Genomic DNA, 22,500 nt, shown 5'->3' with positions numbered 1-22,500 from the left:
GGGTATCGAATTGCCAACAGGTTTGACATTTTGGCCTATTTTATGGCCCATGCAAAAACTTTTAATCTGGCCCCACTCATCACAAATATTCCCAAACTGAGTTCACGGGGATCTGACATTATCACACTAAATCCTCATAGAGCATAAGATATTAGAAAACATAAATGACATACAAACGTCATGCATAAATGCATCCTTGTATATATCAGTGGAGGTTTTGCCACTAAAGCCTGCACCAATGAAGGCAAGCAAGCGTGCAGTAAGAACCCTCAAATTTCCTCACAAACACTTCCCATCTAAGTAAGATAATCTGCTCCCAAATTAAAACAACATGGTGTTTGAAGACTGTGCAAGCACACCAATAATGCTTCAGCTCTGTGGAACATTTTTCCTGGAGTTTTTCCGTTTTTCTGTTTTCAGTGTGTTTGCAGGTTATTGTTTTTAAGAATATATGTGTACATTCTGACTTTTGGCATATCCACATTTTGATTTTTCATTTCTCACTTCTTTCTGTAACATCTCTGATATAACCCCTGTATAATTTAGCAGGCAATGCAAATTAAGCAATGAGAGCACGGCAGTTTTCTCCTTAAAATCCACTGAAAATGTTCAGTTAGTGAGAGAAAGAGGTGAGCAGTAAGAGAGAGCGAGAGAGAGAGAGAGCAGAGGAATGGCTGTTTAACTTTATTCCATCAAACTGGGTATATAATTAAGTTTCTGCAGCATTTCTGTTCCTAAAGAACATGTTTAGCCAAACAAGCTCTTCAGATGACTACTGGGCTCCGTACAAGGTGGCCAAACCTCAATTACCATTTCCTTGGTGAACTCCACTACATCAGGCCATCATAGCTGTGTAACATCCATCTCTATCTCTGTGTCTGTCTCTCCCTCTCTCTCTATCTGTCTGTCTGTCTGTGTGTGTCTGTCTGTCTGTATATCTGTCTGTGTGTGTGTGTCTGTCTGTATCTCTTTGTTCTATCTATTGTCAGTTTCTCTCTCCTGTCTTCTCTTAGCTAGCCCACATCATGCCAGATTAAAGCTAATGGAAGCTCTGTTCTTGCTCTGATTATGCTCTCTCCCAGTACCCTTATAGACTTATTTACATTTTGGAGAAAACAATATGTGGAATCACAGGGCTCTTCCTGAGTAACACAATACACACACACACACACACACACACACACACACGCAAGGTTGTGTGTGGGTATGTGAGTGGGTAGTTGTAGCTCAGGCTTATGTTGCTGGTAATTATGACCAAAGTATTGGATCTTTCTTACTGCTTGTGTATGTATTCATGTTTGCTATGGAACATTATGGACCATGTGCAGTTATTTGTATATATTTACAAACAGCATGCCATGTGCGTATTGTTCCTCTTGATACAATGTGTAAAATTCATAGTAGGCAGGGAGCATATATATATATATATATATATATATATATATATATATATATATATATATATATATATATATATATATATATATATATGTGTGTGTGTGTGTGTGTGTGTGTGTGTGTGTGTGTGTGCGCGTGTGCGCGTGTGTGTTCATTATCTGTGGTTGGGTGTGTTTGTGTGTGTGTGTGTGTGTGTGTGTGTGTATTATTTGTCATTGGGGTGTGTGTGTTTATTTTCTGTCATTGTAGGTGTATGTGTGTTCATTATCTGTGGTTGGGCGTGTGTGTTCTGCAGCTGAGCAGCAGAACCATGCAGTCGTGTAGTTCTGGCTTGTGGCTCAGACGAATGGAGCTGTAACCCAGCGAGACACAGACCCCTGCTGAGCCATACATCCTCTGCTCCATTTATCACGTCCTGTGTCCCAGGCCAGACATCTAAACATTATGTTAATTATACAATGCATGCAGATGTTGGAGTGATGTTATACTGAGTAGTGTTGAGGACATAACTGATTCGCAATTACATGACAGAGACATATTCTTATTATATATCTTATTAATTTACCAACGTCCAGCTTGGCCAACAGCAAAGCTGTGTGGATGAATAGAATAAATATCTTGTGTAGGTTGTTTTACTAACAATTTTCTTTTCAATGTATTCTGTTGTTCTAGCACATCACTATATCATGATCTCGTGGTCTCTCTTGAAGACAAGGTTTGTCTTAGGTTGGCTTAGGCTTCCTCAATGACAATTCATCTCACTCAGACCTCAGGTGTAGACTAACTCTATACAGTACAACTGTACAACTCAGCCATCAAAAGCTATACCTGTAGAGTGCACTGTTTTCACTGTTCAAACACACAGAGAGCTTTTTTTTCTCTCCCTTTGGGTTAGAACACATTAAAACCCAGAAACATACCAACCTGCAGTTGAGACTGAGTACACAGTGGTCTGTGATTAATGGGCTGATTGAGTTGAGGAATCTTACAAAACTTCAACATTACAGCTACTGAAAACCATCACACAGCAGTCTAATAAAGCTCCGCTATATGCAGTATGAGAAAATGCAGCTTCCAGCAACCCATTACAGAAAATGTAGTATCATGCAGATCAATGCGAATCCAGTTGTAAATCTCACAAACCCTAATAATGAAACCCATTCAGAAGGACAAAAAGGAATGGTCTAATTCAGTTTAATGGAATGATTTAATTCAGTTCATGTGCTCACTTCATATCTTCTATCATACAAGCTGTACTATTCTGACTTGGTGTATTGCACAGACGCATGCTACTCCACAGACTACTTGACATAGTACTTCTGCTGATACCATAAGCATACAGACTGTTGTCTAGATGTACTTTGCTTCGGTGTATCAAAAACATCACTACGGTTGCACTTGAACCACTCAATGCAACATTACACAAGTGGTGAGCTTATTTAAACAGTTGGTGCACAGTATGAGTTCAAGGAGTTTTGAAAGTCTCACTAACCTTTTCCCTCCCTGCACATGTGCTATGACCTCTGATTCATCTTTTGGCTTCAGTCAAAGGTCTTATGAATTCTGTTTTGTGCTTGAATTCCTCTCTCGGGAAGTACAGGCTTTTTTCCACCTGTCTACCTGCCTGGTGGTGTCAGACATGACTTCAAAATTAACATTCATTTCCATAGAACAATGTGTGACATCTGCAAATTATTTTGAAATGCGTGAAGGGGTGCAGGGATGTTATTCATGCCTGCTAGCATGAATATTAATGACATCACTAGCATATAGGCAAAAATTCATATGAATACCAGGAAGTATAAAAAAATGATTTACTTTTAACATTATTTTATTTGGTGGAAAATACAGATTGTGGTAACCAATAATGCAGTGGTAAATATGAAGATAATATAAAACCATTATGAAAAATCAAGTCAAAGTGCACTGTACAGTCTGCAATCTGTTTGTAAACTTCTATGAATCACAGTTCTTTTAAATGGAACAGGTGTTGCCTTTAAATCAAAAGCATCGTTATACATACTTTTCCGGTATCCTTTTTTTTTTTTGCCCTCAAGATGCATTTAAAAACAATCCCTTTAGGAGTGAGTTTAATTAAATACTACTGTGAGTGTTTCGTTTACACAGAGTGATAACATTCTACAGCACAACTATAGAGGATTATTTTTAGTGTAACCGTGAGAGACACAAAACGCAGAGGAAAGTGACGTATGAGGGCAAATCCAAAATCATCCAAGAAACAGTCAGAGGTTGAGAAACCAGAACAGTCAGACAACGAGACAAAACCAGAACATATAACTAAAAGGACACGAGCAGATAGGAACACGAAAGTAAACGGACAGATAGCATCACCAAACTATGACGGGAGCGATATGAACAACAACAGTCATATGACCCAACGACCAGCTGTAGGTCGAGCGCACGGATTAAATACGACAGTGAGGAACACCTGAGAACAACGAAGGGCAGTACCTGCAGCAACACTGAAACTAAAACCAAAACAATGTGACGTTCGGAGGGTTTAAGCAGGACGAGGCACGTTGACACAGACGTTTATTATGACACATAACAACAAGATGTGGCAGGCAGGCTATAGTTTCAAACACCGACAACCTCAACGATAAGACACGAGACTTATATATACACATGACAATTACACACAACTAGGATCAGGTGAACGACACGAGAGTGCATGGCAATAGACACACACACACACACACACACACACACACAGACGTTTGGGGGGCGGGGAGGCGTACTGTGACAAACAAAAACATGAGGAAACTGTCGCCATCCTAGAGGGAGGAACCGTAACCGTGGAAATGACGAGAATGGTTGGGTCGTAATGCAGAATATTCGCTTTCCTGAGCAAAAGAGTCCAAACAGGTTCTTGGTTATGTCAGGATTTGGAAAACTGAAAAACATAACATTGTCCACAGGCCTCTCTAGGATTAAATATGAAAAGCTAGTCATCAGAATAGTCTTTCATTGATTCATTACTGCCATTTAAATAATTATTTGGAATTACAGTAGGCATTCAATAATACATTATTTGATAATGTATTTTCCAGTGATTTGTTGTTTATTTATGTATTTTGCAGTACATTATTTTAAACAATTTAATAATTTACAGAAGTCCTGATGCTTTGGAAACTTATGGCACACTTCATCCAAAATGGTATATGTTAATTAAGATTGAGGAAGCTTCTAGTCCTGCTCAGTCCTGCCAATTCCTGAAACCTTTCCCTGTAAGCCACCCCCTCCCAGCCGCCCCAGCTGAAGCTAGTGTTCCCTCCGTGCATTTTACCAGGGACCAGAATGACTGCACTATTGCGTCTGAATGTCTCTCAGGGAAGCTTCTGACCCCCTCATATCTGAACCGTGTTATTTCCATTTGGTCTCTTCAGTCAAAACAATTGACCTCTACTTGAAATAGCCACTCTCCTCCCCTGTTCTGTTTCAGGCGGCCGGAGGATCCAAGCACCCCCATTGTCGGGAAATCGAGGCCAGCCCCTATTATCATGAACGTGCGGTGGAGAAGGTCTCACCACGCCACCTCATGCAATCTCTCTACCATATGGGTCATAAAGGCGGCCTATTCAACTGACATTTACAGTTAGCCTGCATCCAGTGCTTTGAATAATTGGTGAACTGCGTTTTCGGGGTCAGACACTGGGGCACTTACAGATCCCCTTGTGCAGAACTTGGGAGCGCTAATGTTGGTATTTCTCCTTATAAAATGTCTGAGGTCAATGAAAAAGCTGTCGGCATGGGAATTAATGACCCGTGAGTGTTGGAGAAGATTTAACAGCCACTGGCTTTGGTGATCAACCTGGAGTTCAACTGAAGCGCTCTGGGCTATGAAACGTGTTATTTTCACACCTGAAATGTAAAGTTGTTTTTCTAGTTTACACATAGCCAGTGTTTTAAGCTGGCAAGTATTTACCCAAGACATGGTCTATTTACCCTTTACTGTCTGATGAAGAAAGCTTACTTGTCTATGGCCATGAAATCTAGGGTTAGGGTTAAGGTTCTTGACGCGCTCTGGGGTCACCTACACTGATAGATTTGACTGACATATTAAACTTCCAGTCAAAGGCCATTGCTTTTTGTGTAGTGTTTATGGGAGCTCTGTTTGGGTATGATAAAAGAGCCCTGCGTCCATTTGCACAAGGCAGATGTTTGGCTATTTTTGCGTGGCGTGTTTAACGGCACGCACGTCATCGCGGCACCTGTTCTGTTAAATGCCCTGGAGTAGTCACCCTGTCATGTCCACCACATTTTTATGTTTTAAACCTTGTCTGGCCTTAAGCTTACGTGGCCGATGGAAATGTGGACGAGCGCCGTGTGCAGGGTGGAGAGGCAACCCAGACGAACCAGCGAGGAATTCAATTTGGTCCCACCTGCTGCTCAGTGTTTAAACTTATTTAAACCACGGTTCTCCTTCAGTGAGCTAGCTAAGGCTGTGGGAGAAAGCGTCTGTGTACACGTCTGCTGAAAAGCGGAACGAGATAAGGCGGCAGTGAAACTGGTTCCAAATACGCTTCCACTTCCGTGGCTGTTGGTTTGTTTTTCTTGTATAACAAAGCCATACATGCCACTCCTCTTTCCTGCATTCGTCCTTCCGTCCACAGCATAGAGATTTCAACAGAGAAGCAAGTTAGTGCCTCAAACACAGTTCTTACCCAGCATGGTATGTTGTGAATTTCACAAATTCCCTTCAATCCAGTGATTAGCTCTGCAAGCAGTGGACTGTCTGCTAAATGGCTAGATAGCTTTTTTTTAAAGTTTGTTTCTTGGTGGAACGATAAACAACACACCTACGTTGTCCAGAAATGCGTTTATACCTTTATGCTTTGCAGTGCCTGACAGCCGAGGCGTTTTCGGGTTTTTGACGCAAACGACGTCTTCTCGCACAGTACGCCACACTGGTGGGACCGGCTGAGGCATGAGGACCAGTTCAGTGGGTCCCTGCTCTGTTTAAACATTCATACAGGAACATGTTACGTAACATGGAACGGTTACCTAGAATGGCGCCATAGTGCCAGCGTTAGCAGCCCAGACGGCCCAGAGGAGGAACGGCCATTTTGTGCTGTCACGCACGTTTCATCAGGGAAGCTGGCCAGACCAGCTTATGAAACAGGTTAACCAGGAAATAATAGATCTAGCTTCTGTGGAAAAGGTCTGAAGAAGACAGGATGGGGTACATGCAGTAGAAAAGAAGGGAGTTAAAGAGAGGACACAGGTACTTCTGGACTGGGTGAACTGAGAGGTGCCTGTGCAGAAAACACACTGTTAACCTCTAATGTGTGTGTGTTTGCGTGCCTGCATGTGTGTTGTGCTGCATTTAATGTATTTACTGACGCAGTTAATCAGCGTCACATCCGACACCTTTCTAGCAATTAGTGTTGAGCTATTGCTTATGTCATATACAATCTCTGCATTTCTGGAGATGATTTTTAGGTTACGTGAAAGGCCTTGAGTGAACCAGGGAGAGATGAGAAGAGAGAGAGAGAGAGAGAGAGAGAGAGAGAGAGACAGAGAGAGAGAGAGAGACAGAGAGAGAGAGAGAGACAGAGCAAGGGGAAGAGAGAATCATTAATTAGCATTCTGTAGAAAAACAACATCTCAGGGGTATTGGAGCAGAGGCCTGTGGAGAGATTCCAGCAACAGTCAGCTCATCGCATTAACCACACACACACGTGTGCATACACACACACACACACACACACACACACACACACACATACTAATGTCTGATTCCTTAAATGTGCCATAGAATATATTTATTCAGTATTTTGTTCTCTAATGTCTACATAGATGGAATGTAACTTTGTCAGGTCAAAAATTGTCCATATCTAATTTTACATGTCCATTTGTAACCCCATTATTCGGTCCAAGGGTTCCATCCTGAGGATCTCAACACTTTAGCTGGAGTTCAAGGTTGGGAGACCATCCTGTCAGGGTTCATCTCTGCATCACTAAAAAGTGTGAAAGGCCCTCGGGAGCTTAAAACGTTTTCTTTTACGTGGTCAGTAGGCACATTAGCACAACAGTAATGTTTTCTACTGAGACTTCTAATAAGATTCCCTTCTCATTTCTCTTCAAGCTCAGTCATAAGCCTGGCTGACAAATTACCATGGTCTTATCGCTCAGTACTCACCGTGACCATGTGCAATACCACTCAGGCCAGTTAAAATGGTGACTATTTCTCATCTCAATTTAATTTGCTCCTATAGTTCTTTAGCTAAGCCCCATCCACAGGGAAAAGGGTGGGCTATCTGAGGTTCATGGGAAGCCTTTTTATTGTTCTCATCTGCAAGTTCCATGATAATGCTACTTTTGAATATTTAGCTGTGAAACTGTCTGTGTTAAACCCACTGCTCGTTCTGTTAATTTACCATCCACCCAAATCTACATAGACTGCTCTGCCTGAGCTTTGTGAATTATTTACTCTAGCTGGTTGCCTCCAGGTGTGATTTCACTGGCTGCTCATTGACAAGTGAGATTTTGTCTGTACTAAATTGTTTTAGCTTGATACAACATGTTGATTTTCCCACACACTCTTGTGGTCACACAAGGCACTTAATCTGCTCTACTGGTCTGCATATCACATCTCTTTCTGGATCTGGTATTTCTGATCACAAACTCATTAAAGCTATAACTAATATCCCTATTTCTCTGCTTCACGGTAAATCCATTGTTTCTGTCCTGAATAAATCTTAGCTCTCCACAATGGCATGTTTCAGATTTATTTAAAGGAGCAATGAGTACGTTTTTTTCTATGCTTCACATCATGCCATTATACTGACACCTAGTGGCTTGGATGTTTCGGAGATTACGTAGTAAAACTATTTTAAACATGGCCGCTTTCATGTGGGGGTCCTGCTCTGTGGAACCGCTTCATTTGAGGACTACAGAGTCATTTGATTTTTCACCTTGTTTGTGCTGCACTTTGTGTATTATTATTATTTTTCCCCCCCCATAATCACGTCATAAATATTTTCTAGAAGAAATACACATTGCTCGAGTAACCAGGTTACCCCATTAAAAACTAGGCTCCTGCTCACAGTCTTCATGGTTTATGACTGAGCTTCATGCCCTGAAACCTAAAGTCAGTATCACATATGCCTTCATAAGAAAACTGTCTGTTCACTCTATAACGTTCGGATCATGTGCAGATCACCAGAGCTGCTAGGAATGCCCTTCATTTATTACCTCACCTCATCAGTGGTATGGGACATAAACCACAAATTAATTTTCTACCATCAACAAATTTCTTCAGCCCCCAACTGCTAATTCTCCCAGATCTGCTGAGCAATTTTATTCCTCTTGGATCCTCTTAGACAAAGTCAACACTATTTACCAGCGTCTCCCCTCTGCCGCCTCTACGCCTCATGCTACTTATACTTCTCACAATTCAGCTATCCTGCCAGCTCCACCACTGAGCCCGCCCTCATCACTAAACTGATAGCCAAATCTAGCTCACCTTCCTGTCAACCTGCTACTGACTCTGTCCTCAAAAAGTGCCGCACGGTTATTTACAACGCTAACCCACCACTGAATTAACACATCTCTTGCTTCTGGTCCCATTCCAGCTGCCCTAAAAATGTCTGCTTTTATACCTGTTCTCAAAAAACCTGACCTTCAATACTGCTATATTTGAACAATATCAACCCATTTCTCCTCTTTATAGCCAAGTTGTTGGAAAGAGTAGTAGGCAGTTCCACTACAATCTTTCTTAGCCAGTAACAGATTAGTTGAATGTGTCCAATCTGGCTTTCTTACCATGAATGCCACTGTGACAGACCTCTTATGTGTTCATAATGATCTCCTTACAACTGATTCTGGTGCCCATAGTCTCCTCCTCTTATTAGAGGTATTTGATGTGATAAATCCTGACACACTCCCATCCTGTTTTTCTGTCATTGGTATAAACAACATTGCTCTTTTACGGTTTATTTCCTATATCACTAGATTTCAGTTTGTTGATGCGGTTGTCCAAGGTGTTAGTTGTCCAGGGATCAGTCCTTGGGCCTCTCTTGTGTGTGTGTGTGTGTGTGTGTATGTGTGTGCATGTGTGTGTGGACGGTGGGGGACGGTCAGAACAAATTACTCATCAGTGAAGGAGAGAGATGAAAGCAAGGTTTTGAACAATGTTAAAAGTCACTGGCAGTATTTCCAACTGAAAGATAAAGTGTAAATTATAGATTGAGTTCTGCAGTATATATACACAAGCAGTCTTTAAGATATAACATGGTCATGGGCAGGGGATTTGGAATTTAAAGTGCAAGTTTAGTACTTTCAAGGACGTGTTTTGTGACACTCTTCCAATGTACTATTCATACAGCAGGCACGGAAAGGCAAAATTCCCATCCGAGTGCCTTTCATATTTCTTAAGCACACCAGCTAGCATGCTTGTAGAGACCTCCGTCTCGCGATGTGCACAGGTCTTGTGTTTTGTTTACCAACTCGCTCCTACAGCAAAACTCCAGCATGGCTCCCTGTGCACTGCACCTGATGTGGGAGCTACAGCAACAATACATGGCAAACAAAACCAATGCTGCAGTGGTAGAAGATAGGAAAAATAGGAAGGTCTCAAAGGTTTGTAGTATTCCCGATGGTCTCAAGGGTTTGTAGTATTCCAGATGGTGTCAAGGGTTTGTAGTATTCCAGATGCGCTCACGGTTTCCTACTCTTGCCACTCACGTTTCTCACTGACCTCTCAACACCTGTCGCTTTCACTCACTCCGATTTCCACCCAAATGTGTTTGGCATCTCTTCTGTTCTCTCTCTCTCTCCCTCTCTCTCTCTCTCTCCCTCTCTCTCTCTCTTTCTCTCTCTCTCTCTTTCTCCATCTCTCACTCTCTCTCTCTCACTCCCTCTCTCTCTCTCTCCCTCGCTCTCTCTCTCTCCCCTTTCTCTCTCTTTCTCTCCCTCGCTCTCTCTCTCTCCCCTTTCTCTCTCTCTCTCTCCCCTCGCTCTCTCTCTCTCTCTCCCTTTCTCTCTCTCTCTCTCCTCTCTCTCTCTCTCTCTCTCTCTCTCACTCTCTCACTCTCTCTCCCCTTTCTCTCTCTCTCTCTCCGTCTCACTCTCTCACTCTCTCTCTCTCTCCCTCTCCCTCTCTCTCTCTCTCTCTCTCTCTCTCTCTCTCTCTCTCTCCCTCCCTCCCTCCCTCTCTTTTGTCTTCCGCTCCTCTCTTTCGCAGACAGGTGCCGCGTGCCGTGTTGACATCCTGTCTTTGTGCCGCTCCCCGCCAAGCTTGATTAGTGCAGCTTTCCCTCCCACCCTCTCCATCTCATTACGGATCTCCAGTGAACCCAGACATCACTGTTCCTATGCAGTCTGCTGCTTACTACTTTAAATCTATTAGCGTCTGATTATACCGGAATGCCTTGGAAATGATAACAGAACTCTATTGTTCAGTAGATTAACATTTGTGCAGAGACAGGAGGCAATAAATTGTGGTGAAAATGCGATTCCGTCTCTGTAGTAGAGGTGGGAGTAGAGGTATATTTTCTCTCTCTATCTATTTCAATTTAATTTCAATTTCAATTTAAATGAACTTTATTGGCATGACAATTATACTATATTTCCAAAGCATTTACATAAACAGAACTAACAAGTAGAAAAAATATATACAAACACAGATAAAGAACAAAAGTAGACAGCAGCATATACAGTATATACCCTGTTTAGTGGTACAGTGTGTGTGTGTGTGTGTGTATATATACAGTATATACCCTGTACAGTGGTACAGTGTGTGTGTGTGTGTGTGTGTGTGTGTGTGTGTGTGTGTGTGTATACATATACAGTATATATCCTGTACAGTGGTACAGTGTGTGTGTGTGTGTGTGTATACATATACAGTATATACCCTGTTTAGTGGTACAGTGTGTGTGTGTATACATATACAGTATATACCCTGTACAGCGGTACAGTGTGTGTGTGTGTGTGTATACATATACAGTATATACCCTGTTTAGTGGTACAGTGTGTGTGTGTATACATATACAGTATATACCCTGTACAGTAGTACAGTGTGTGTGTGTGTGTGTGTATACATATACAGTATATACCCTGTTTAGTGGTACAGTGTGTGTGTGTATACATATACAGTATATACCCTGTACAGTGGTACAGTGTGTGTGTGTATACATATACAGTATATACCCTGTACAGTGGTACAGTGTGTGTGTGTATATATATACAGTATATACCCTGTTTAGTGGTACAGTGTGTGTGTGTATACATATACAGTATATACCCTGTACAGTGGTACAGTGTGTGTGTGTATACATATACAGTATATACCCTGTACAGTGGTACAGTGTGTGTGTGTATACATATACAGTATATACCCTGTACAGTGGTACAGTGTGTGTGTGTATACATATACAGTATATACCCTGTACAGTGGTACAGTGTGTGTGTGTATATATATACAGTATATACCCTGTACAGTGGTACAGTGGTACAGTGTGTGTTACATTAACTGTACTGCACAGAGCAATATGAACTAATGTGCATCACTGATGACTCGTCTCTTCCCTCTGTGGCAAGCATGTATATATTTTATACAGACTGTTGTGGGTTTTCTGTTCTCTCTGAGTAAGGTCTGCAGTAAGGGATCATCTGAGTGTGGAATCTGGTGTGGAACGTGTCTCGTAGCTGAGTGTGTCGGCTACAGGTGGTGAGGAAGCGTAGCTCTCTCTCCACTGAAGCTTGACTACAGTGGGCACAGAGATGCTGTGGTTTGGGCAGCCAGGTGTGTCTGTGTCTGCCAGGCTGTGGTTCCTCAGTCTGTACCTGCTCACAGGTCTTCTGTGTTTGTTGTTAGTCACTGTGCTCACATAATCTGCCACTGTGTGTTCACCGTGGAGGGAGAGACGGCATTGAATTTTCCTCTGGCTTTTGGTCATTTCAGTTCAATAATTTAAGTGGATTTCTTTTTGTGCTGATTAGTGTGGGCAGAAGTCTCATGGAAAGGATGAGGTAGTCCTGAGGTTGTCTGTCTGCCATGTTGTTGTTAGAGTGTTTAGTGTGGCGCTTCAGGGCCGGCTGAATGAGGGCACTTGTTTCAGTGTTCCTCTACTGGCTCTTTAGGGCTTAAAGCAGTAGCAGTGGAGATTACTGTTTGTTTTTTTTATCTTTTTAGCGAATTCCAGAAATTGATGGCTATTTTTTTCAATGCGGAAAAATCTCTCTCTCTCTCTCTCTCTCTCTCTCTTTCCCTCTATCTCAGTTTCCATCTGTTTCCCTCCCTCCCTCCCTCCCTCCCTCCCTCCCTCCCTCTCTCTCTCTTCATTCCCCCCCTGTCTCTTCCTGTCTGTCTACCAGCATTGCTCCACCTGAGCAGGACCTGCTCTTGCTGGTTGCGTGCGTGTCAGGAGAGCCGTGCAGCGTTCCGTCTGGCCAGGCTCGGCGCTTTCCCGCCGAGGCTACTGCTTGTCCTCACTCACCCATCACAGGCACTGCTGTGGCTCTGTTTCCTGCTCCACTCGTCTGGGGGTGGGGGGACCAGAGTGCAGGCCTAATGTAGACTGTAGCTGTTTGATTGCTGATTTAGTGTACAACAAATGCTGGTAACATGTTCTCTTACCAATTATTCACATATTAACAAAAAATCCATTTGCAGTTCATAATAGTTGTGAGATATTCTATGGCTATGCGTGTTGTTCGCTGTTGATGAATAAATTGCTAAACACTCTCATCTCTTTCTCCTTCTCTCCTTCTCTCCTGACAGACAGCAACTTCGTGCTGGGGAATGCCCAGGTGCAGTCTCTCTATCCAATCGTCTACTGCTCGGACGGCTTCTGCGAGCTGACTGGCTACGCCCGCGCCGAGCTCATGCAGAAGAGCTGCGCGTGCAACTTCCTGTACGGGCCCGAGACCAGTGACCGGCTAACAGCGCAGATCCAAAGCGCGCTGGATGATCGGCGTGAATTCAAGACTGAACTGGTCTTCTACAAGAAAGGAGGTGGGAGAAGCCTGTATTAGTCGGTTACTTTTTAAAAACCTGACCATCTTCTATGCGTAAATCCGTACTTTTTCATTCTTTGGCGGGATTGTGCACGATACAGTCATGCCAGTAAATCTTAATTTAACTGAATTGAGAGAAAATGACAGAGATAGAGAAAGAGAGCAAGAAATAATGAGAAGGTTAATGAGATTCTAACATCGCCAGCCGATTAGAAGTGACTACATTTTCAAATTCGACCAAAGAATCAGAAATCAATAACCCAGCTGATTAAAGCTAGGAGGCAGGAATCGATTAGTGTTACTGAATACCGAGTTTGTGATGTGGAAGAACATGCACGTTGTAAACAGAAAACTCCCCCTACTGCTGCCTGATTTTAGCTTCATCTTCTGTCTTCCCAAACAGTTTGACAGCGATTCAGTACCACGCTTGCCTTGGAAAACACATTTATTTGACCAGATTGCTTGTAAGACCCTTCCTCTGTGTTCTAACTGGCGTGGCAGGTGCCTGTGCACACAGCACCATAACACTTTAATGCAAGGACTCCTCGTGTCTGGCTGTTCTGAACACATTGCAGCATCGTTTTTCGTTTCAATCTAACTGAAAATCAGCTTGATGGCAACACTTCGGCTTTTACACACAAGCCCCAGCGGTGGAGAATGCAGGATATAATTTTTTGTGCATTATCACCCACCCTCGGGTGGCAAAACGCAGCAACAAACTAGTGACCGCGTAACCTGAGAGCACATATGTGAATATGGACAGGCAACACACCAGTGGTTAATTCCGGTTTTGTTTGCTTTTTTTTATCTTAAATGGTTTAAATAATTTGATTTTGATGTGCTTTATAAACAATGAAAACAAGCAAAGCATAACATTTTTTTAAAGACCTGAAGCTTTCATTTTTAGCATCTGGAAATACCAAACAGGTATTTGTCTTCTGCTGAGATTTTGGTAGTGGAGTAGGTTTGCAACCCCACTCAGGGACTTATCAAAAAAACATCTCAATCACAAACACAGCACAGAGCACAGCAAATCCCTTAAAAAAAAAACCTCTTCTGTTTTTGGGAAAAGTAACATGTTGAGTTTCACAGAAGGTGTTTGGTGTTGTAAACATGTCCCCTTAACTCATTTTTCTATCCATTTCCTCCACTGTAGTTGTACTGGCCAGCGTGGCTCCTGCTACCTGCTTTTACAGCCCAGCTCTGTACAAGAACCGTTTTCTAAAACTCATTCATTTTGCACTAATGCAGCCCTGATCCACCAGATGGCTGCTTGGTTTAAGTGCAGACCGCAAGGCAGTGAGGACATACAGAGAGAACAGGCCATTTGAGTGCACCCTCCTGGGCGGTTCAGGTCTCTGTACGAGTAAAAGGCTGTTAAAATCCTTTTCCATGGTCTTTCAAGACTGCCCCAGCCTCCCTTCTTCCCTGCTGACCCTCTCAGTCTCTGTCACTGGACAGCTTGATTCCTAAGCCAGCCTGCAGTCATTCTCTGCAGTAATGTCTGGGTTCAGATATAGGGGGCATATCAGATCATAGCCACAGACTTGCTAGACTATTCAGTGGCTATGCTATAGTGCGGATGTGCTATGCTGTGCGACGTCTGTATTACATGCTGAATCTGACAAAGCTTTTTTTAAATTATTATACTAGTCAGCCTGTCCTTTCGTTTATGTCTGTGTAGTGATCTGCCATTTGAAAAAAACCCAAAAATAAAACGTCTTTCAGTGGCTACTGCTTTTCCCATTTGTTGGTTCATTTTAGTCAAGTGCACTGATTTTATATTGTTCTAGTCTTTCATACGAGCAAGTCAATTTAATTAGGATTTCATTTTGTGCTTCATATTGTATTACCAAAAAACTTGATTTGACAAATCACATCAGCATTTTCCAAGATGAAAGCACTTTTGTACATAAAAGCTGGCTAGTGTAAGACTCACAAGGGTACCCCCCCCCACACACACAGAGCTTTCATTACGAGCCGTGTGTCTGTATTAAGCATTTGCCGTACAGCAGAGAATGTGTGTTCTTTAAAACTCTTCATTTAGAGATAACACAGTCCAAATCCAGCTGCCTGCTCATGTGGTTTATAAAGATTCCCGTCTATGTGTTCCAAATTCTCTTTTTCACTCTGTTCTTTCCATCATCTTTCACATCACGTGTTGCAGTGGTATTCCACGATGGCATTGTGAAGGGTTACGAACCATCAGAACGTCGCTTGAGCATTGCAAGAATATCCCAAATTCCCTGAATATCTACAAGAAGCTGCACATTGTGAAAGGGGTGTTGGGTCTAGTGGCAGGTTTTGGGTAGCAGTCTGTAAAGCCACGCACAAGCAGCACGAAAGAGCCAGCCTGGGTAACACCACTGCCACCATGAATAACTGGAACGCAGACTGAACGTGAAAGCCAAAGAAGCATTTCTGCCTGTTTTTCCTTATTGATGTCGTGTAACAAGTCAATTAGCAGTTCTTAGTTCACTGAGCTTGAGATGCCCACACATCTGTGCTCCTTATTTTGTTGTTATTGGGGTTGGCTCTGTCAAAACATTGGACTCAAGGTATGCACGGAGACTCAGCACAGAAGAAGACCTGAATATCCTTGGACAGTTGGAACCGATTTAAAGTGCGCGTGCAAAGCAAGTGAGGAGAGGCATCCCACAATACTCTTTTATTTCCCAATGCCGAGCCACCGGTGTGTTCTCCTTTGTTGCACTCCGTGTTAATGAATAGCCGTTTCAGGAGATGTCCGTGGCTCTGATTGGCAGGTTCTCAGTTCTGGTGTCTGCTGGATATCGTGCCGATAAAGAACGAAAAGGGAGAGGTCGTGCTCTTCCTGGTATCACATAAAGACATTACAGACAACAAAAAAGACCAGGATGAAGAGCTGTGCCCTGAGACAGGTGAGCATGCATGTGTTCTACCTGTGTGACACACGCGCACATGCAAACACAAACACACACTCATACACATGAATATACAAGAACACTCTGTTCCTACACATTGGCCCCAAGCAGATAAGTTCCTTTACATGCATACACACACGGCTCCTCGCTGACGTTATCACCGTTGTCATAAGCACACGCAGCAATTCTGTGGAACCAGCGTGTGGTTTTTGCTGATATCATTTGGTTACGGAAAACAAGGGGCTCTTCTCTTCACGTGATTTGCGGTGTTCCCTGACACCACATGAGGAGACTCAGTCCTCAGGCTGTGTATTTGAAATAATTCTGCAGTAACAGATAGAGCTGAGGGAGAGCGGTAACCTTCAACAGGGCAGGCAGGCACACTGTACATACACAGCACCTCACTGACGGAGACCGTTACCTCCGACTTAGCTCTGGCTCAGCAAGCCTCAGGACTGGGAGCTTCACCTTGGCTGCACTCATTCTTCCTCCCAGCGCTGTCTCTCATGCACATGCATGAGTGCACACACACACACACACACACACACACACACACACACACACACACATTAGAAACCCCTGTTATGTCCCTCCTGTGTCATTACTGGCTCTCTCTCTCTCTCCCTCCCCTTCTCTGTCCCTGATGGGGTTACACTGTTGAGTCATACATTTTGAATAGCCATTTCTAAGTCAGCGTTCCATGTAGTGCTGTGGTGATATATCTTACTGGAAACCTGACACCATTTCTCGCCTTAGGAACATCATAGAAATGAACCAAAAGAGAGATGACTGGAAAGGTAGAAAGAAAAAAACCTCGGAGAAGCCCCGGTGCAGCCAATAGCCGCTAGCTTGGACCTCCCGATCCTGTGTTGTTGGTTGGGTAATGAGCTGATGCTAACCTTGTTAAAACCGATGTAGCAAACCTATTAGACCATGTTTAAAAGGAATCCAATTACATCCTTGAGGTTGAGGTCGAATTCAATCCAAACTGAGTCTTAAGTGAATGTAAACTGAGTCTAATGAATCAGAATTGAGTCTAAGCAGGTGGAGAACACAGGCAAGTGGAAGAAATCAAAGCTGTGGGTGATGGGCTTCAAAACACAGCTGAAAACCGAATGTCTCTGACAGCAGTGGGCAGGAGGGCCGTGCCCAGACCGCCGTAGCAGCTAGGACAGTGCAGTATACCAAGCTGCCTCCATCACTCCTCTTCTAAGGAAGAAAAACCCAAAACCTTGGTGCTGTACTCTTGTTCTTAGTTGGTGCTGGTTGCATAACCCCAGCCCTTTCAATTATCTATTAATGGCTGTTTCAGAAATAATATTTTGTGTACTTAAAGGTGCATGTCCACCAGAATTAGTTGTTCAATCATTGCAATAACTCAAGCATGCTTGCTGCAGAAAATCTGCACAGCAGCGGCTAACAAGGCACAGACCGGTCCTTCCATTCCCAGCAAACTGATGATGTTTCCCAAGACCACATCCCCGATCAGATCATATATTAACTTTGCTCTCGCCAGTTTTGACTTTCTCTTGGCCTGCTTAAATTCTGGGAAACGGTTTTGCGATCCTCCTGCTTACAAATCGTGCCATGAGACTGGACTGAACCCAATAAAAGCCAACTGTATTAAAGCTTGCTTTCTGCTCAGATGAGGAGACTGGCCTGGAGGTTCATAAGGTCCCGAGACCGCAAGGCTTCAACGCCAACCGTCGACGCAGCCGTGCTGTGCTGTACCAGCTCTCAGGACACCTGCAGAAGCAGGACAAGACCAAGCTCAAGCTCAACAACGTAAGGAAACACTCCAGGGCGTGGCACGCCCCACGCAGCCGAACGACAGCTTTTGGGGACCTCTGATCTCTCGTTCCCACTCATGTCAAGCTAAGCAGTAATAATAGCGATTTTTAAACACAATATGTTTTTCTTGGCCCACCACTTTTACCACTAATCTGCATTTCATCCCAGATCTGACAGTAGTCATCGCACATTTTAAACACGTTCACTTCTAGCCGTTCCAATTATTCCCAAACACTCGTTTAAAAATCATTCCTCTGTTTCTGAGGTAGAGTACACAAACACGCACACACACACACCATAGCAGTGTAAGATATACATCCAGATCAATACCACAAGCTCATTTCTAAGACTTCATCTTAGGGATTACACAAGCTCACCTCAGGGTAGAGGATTCGCAGCCTGGTTTTGAGAAGCTAATGTGTTTATGTATGCTGTGTGGCTAGAACTGGAATATTGAAGGTTTAACTAGACATGCAGTAATATTGACAGACCTTGCAGGGTTTGAGTTACACCGGCTACATGCAAGGTATACGCTTCCTTCTGAACCTTTTAGCCTAAAAATAATACACACCAAATAGATGCATTTTTTATTAAACATTTGAAAATGGGTTTCTGCTTGAATGTCTTCATAACTGCTTTAAGATATACACACTCTATAGTTCATGACATGTATTCATGCATTCATATAAGTAGATAGTAATAGGCGTTCAGAATTTATTTATTTTAATAAAAGTGAAAGTATGTTTCATTGCAATATCAGTTTGAAGTCTGAAGTCAGTAAAAATGAAAAAAATTGGTTTCTTGCTAAAAACCTTTGTAAAAGAGGCAGTAGAGAGAACTGGGAAAGTGTTCAGCGCCTGTTTCTGTAGCTCGCATTGTTTGATTAATACCTCTCTCTTTTCAGAACATGTTTGGGGAGAAACCACCTATTCCAGAATACAAAGTAGCCGCTATTCAGAAGTCTCGGTTTATACTTCTCCATTACGGTACCTTCAAGGCTGGCTGGGATTGGTTGATTCTGTTAGCTACCTTTTATGTGGCGGTCACCGTACCCTATAACGTCTGTTTCACCGTGGTGGGCGGGCGGGACGATGCCACAGCCCCCAGGAGTCCACCAAGTGTGAGTGACATCTTGGTGGAGATCCTTTTCATTCTAGGTAAGGAACTTCCTACAGCACACATTATGAGGTTACTTACATTCTTAAATAGGGACATATTGTCAAACAATTTATTTTTTGTTTGAATTTCTGTCAAATATAATAGCAGAGGTCTACAGAAGCAAGTTCAGACACAGCAATCCTTTTTCTGATTGAAGAAGACACTACTACCATCTCACATGTTTGATAGTCTTTGGTTCGCTACTGTGTCATCAAAGGACTTGTATTGTTTTTCACTTGAGAACACAGTAAAGTCCAGTCCTTCTGTCTCACAACCTAAGAGCCAGAGACTAAATCTACCTGACTTTTAGCTCCATTAACAGAGCTCCTGTAGCTACGTTTTAGCTTCTGCATTCAATTAAACCTCTCTATTGTGCAGAGCTAAATCTCATGCTAATTTAACTAAATGTCCAGGTGGACACAAATGACACCACAGTAATTTCAGTAGTGTTCGTGTTCATTCAGCATCAGTTTCAGTAGTGTTCGTGTTCATTCAGCATCAGTTTCAGTAGTGTTCGTGTTCATTCACCATCAGTTTCAGTAGTGTTCGTGTTCATTCACCATCAGAGTTTCAGTAGTGTTCGTGTTCATTCACCATCAGTTTCAGTAGTGTTCGTGTTCATCCACCATCAGTTTCAGCTGTGTTAGTGTTCATTCACCATAAGAGTTTCAGTAGTGATTGTGTTCATTCACCATCAGTTTCAGCTGTGTTCGTGTTCATTCACCATCAGAGTTTCAGCTGTGTTCACATTAATTCACCATCAGAGTTTCAGTAGTGTTCTGTGCAAACAAAGTGAGCGCAATAGATTTGCTAATCAAATGTAAAACTAGACTTGTGGTGAATGTGAATAAGCTTAAAGGGATAGCTGGGCACGGTGAGTTCTTCGCGGTGGGCTCTGATTCCTGCTGTACTGCTAGGCATTCTGGTGCTGAGAAGTGGAAAAGAAATGGAGACTGGGTTATAAAAATGATTGGTAGTGACAGACATGAATCTATTATAGTCCAGAAGCAGCTGGGCTTCATATAGCTGCTCTCAGCTGAATTGCTGTATTCAGTAATTGTAAAAAAAAAAGTCAGAATATCAACTCCAGCATACTAGAAGTTACCTTGCAAGGATGATTTGTCATTAAGTCTTTGTTTCTACTCCAGTAAAACACAAAATCTAATTTGTAGACTGTAACTCACAGCCATGCCAAACAGTGATTTTCTTGACTTAATCTGATTTGTTTGCTAATATTTTTCCATTAAGCCAAAGATTTATGATGAAATAATAGACATTTTCTCCAAAACTGCTTCTGAATTGTTCCACCAGAAATGTGCTGAAATGTTAATTAACGTTGTTTCAGCTGTAACAAGGTACTTCCCACAACTCTAAGCTCATTTGTAATGTACTCCAGTGTGTTTTATCATGTACTATGATATGCATTATTTAAACCCTTCTTTGAGCTTAAAGGAAACCCTCTTATCCCTACTATCAAACATTGATTGCTCCCTGCCAGCAGTGTTAACAGAGTTAAATGAATGATATTCAAACATCCAGCGAACCTGAACCTGACTCTAAAACAAAGTGCCCGTGCTGACATTGTGCTCTCCATGGCAGACATTGTGTTAAACTTCCGCACCACATTCGTGAGCACGTCAGGACAGGTGGTGTATGATGCTCGTTCCATCTGCGTGCACTACGTGACCACCTGGCTCTTTGTGGACCTGATTGCTGCGTTGCCCTTTGACCTACTCTACGCGTTTAACGTCAGCGTGGTGAGTGTGTGAGTTGTGCCTCTGCCTGTGAAAGGCAGTGTAGATCCAACCTTTTAACTGTGCTGGTCTCACATGCATGTACAAAGTACCAATTTTGTACTGGACCCAACATTGAACCTTGAGGTACACCAAGCATACATGTTTACAATGGAACTGACCCAGTACAATGGCCTTACGTGTAGTTTAATTGTAGTACGTGATTCATTTTGTGTGTGTTCTTTGTGTTTACAGTACTTTGGTGTTCATCTCTTGAAGACAGTTCGGTTGTTAAGACTCCTGCGCTTACTACAGAAGCTCGAGCGCTACTCTCAGTACAGTGCCGTGGTGCTCACCCTGCTCATGTCTATGTTTGCGCTGCTGGCCCACTGGATGGCTTGTGTTTGGTACTTCATTGGCCGCCGCGAGATCGAGAACAACAGCCCTGGATCCTGGGACATTGGTGAGCACCTCTTGCTAGCATGCTGATGTTATGTTTTTCAAAAAAAGAATAAATGAAATGATAAACAAAATCTTAGATAATTTGAAAGAATGTGTACCTCTAACTTTAAAATATAGAACTTTGGTTAAGTTTGTCATAAGTTTGTCAAATCGTTTTAGGACCACATTCCCTAGTACTCATATGTGTAGTACATAACATACATCTCAGTGTAGCTCATGTTTATTAGCATAATGACTGGTATATTGGTATATGGCTTAGAATATAGCAGTATGAAAGACACAGAAGAGAGAGGGTGAGTTGGTATTATGTGTTTTCACATGTCTGAGGGTCTTTTGTGTAACAGAGCACGTTCTCTACGCATTTGTAAGTATCAGAGATGTTTCATTCTCACCATCATCACTACTGAATGAATGTGCCTAATAACCTTCCCTGCTGTGCCTTGCTATAGCCGTGCGTCCATATTGCACTGCCTTTCGTATGTGTTCCAGAGGACCAAACATATCTTTTCCTGAAAAGGAAATAACTTTGTGTGCCTCTTTGAAATGTAATATTAAGAGGGATCGAGGAGAAGAGCATGTACGGTACTTCTGAGAAAGGGAGAGAGAGACCGACAGAGGGCAGTTTGTGGCTCTGGGAGCAGGGAGGGACAAGACCACTACATGGTCATCCAGTTTAGAAGACAGGAGTTGTTCCTTTTTCCAACGGCAGTGGAGCAGTGGTATGTGTCCAAGTGGGAGAGGCTTTTCACAGGCTTTATCCTCGAACTGTCACAGGTGGCGTACGATGAATTGATTAGTCTTCAAATTCAGCACACAAACAAACACAAGAAATATGAAAAATTTGAATATTGAATACAATCAAAAAGTACAGTGAAACCAGAATTGTATTGCACTAGCATATAGTGTTTCAGTGCTGGATTTGGTTTCTGTTTTTATATGGAGAGAAACACAATGAATGTACTGCAGCTCTGTGGATCAATCTAGCATTAAAAATTAAGAGCCTCTCTCTGGGTTCCTCCTCCTTACTACACAGGATACTTCACCTGCTCACTTTCTTTCTCTCTCTCTCTCTC

At 42.7% G+C, this 22,500-nt stretch overlaps 1 protein-coding gene across 1 annotated transcript in view; it reads left to right on the top strand.

Moving 5' to 3' along the window:
* kcnh3 (potassium voltage-gated channel, subfamily H (eag-related), member 3) overlaps positions 1 to 22,500 on the top strand; it is a 94,212-nt gene that overhangs the window by 45,649 nt on the left and 26,063 nt on the right. Inside the window, exons 2-7 of the mRNA XM_026995907.2 lie at positions 13,145 to 13,378; positions 16,146 to 16,280; positions 17,929 to 18,068; positions 18,979 to 19,231; positions 20,832 to 20,989; positions 21,221 to 21,428. Coding sequence (XP_026851708.2) covers positions 13,145 to 13,378; positions 16,146 to 16,280; positions 17,929 to 18,068; positions 18,979 to 19,231; positions 20,832 to 20,989; positions 21,221 to 21,428 — 1,128 coding nt within the window. The remainder of the gene's footprint in view (positions 1 to 13,144; positions 13,379 to 16,145; positions 16,281 to 17,928; positions 18,069 to 18,978; positions 19,232 to 20,831; positions 20,990 to 21,220; positions 21,429 to 22,500) is intronic.

The sequence above is a fragment of the Electrophorus electricus genome, chromosome 25 (assembly GCF_013358815.1).
Source record: "Electrophorus electricus isolate fEleEle1 chromosome 25, fEleEle1.pri, whole genome shotgun sequence".
Lineage (NCBI taxonomy): Eukaryota > Metazoa > Chordata > Actinopteri > Gymnotiformes > Gymnotidae > Electrophorus > Electrophorus electricus.
This window is presented reverse-complemented; position numbering and strand designations above follow the sequence as displayed.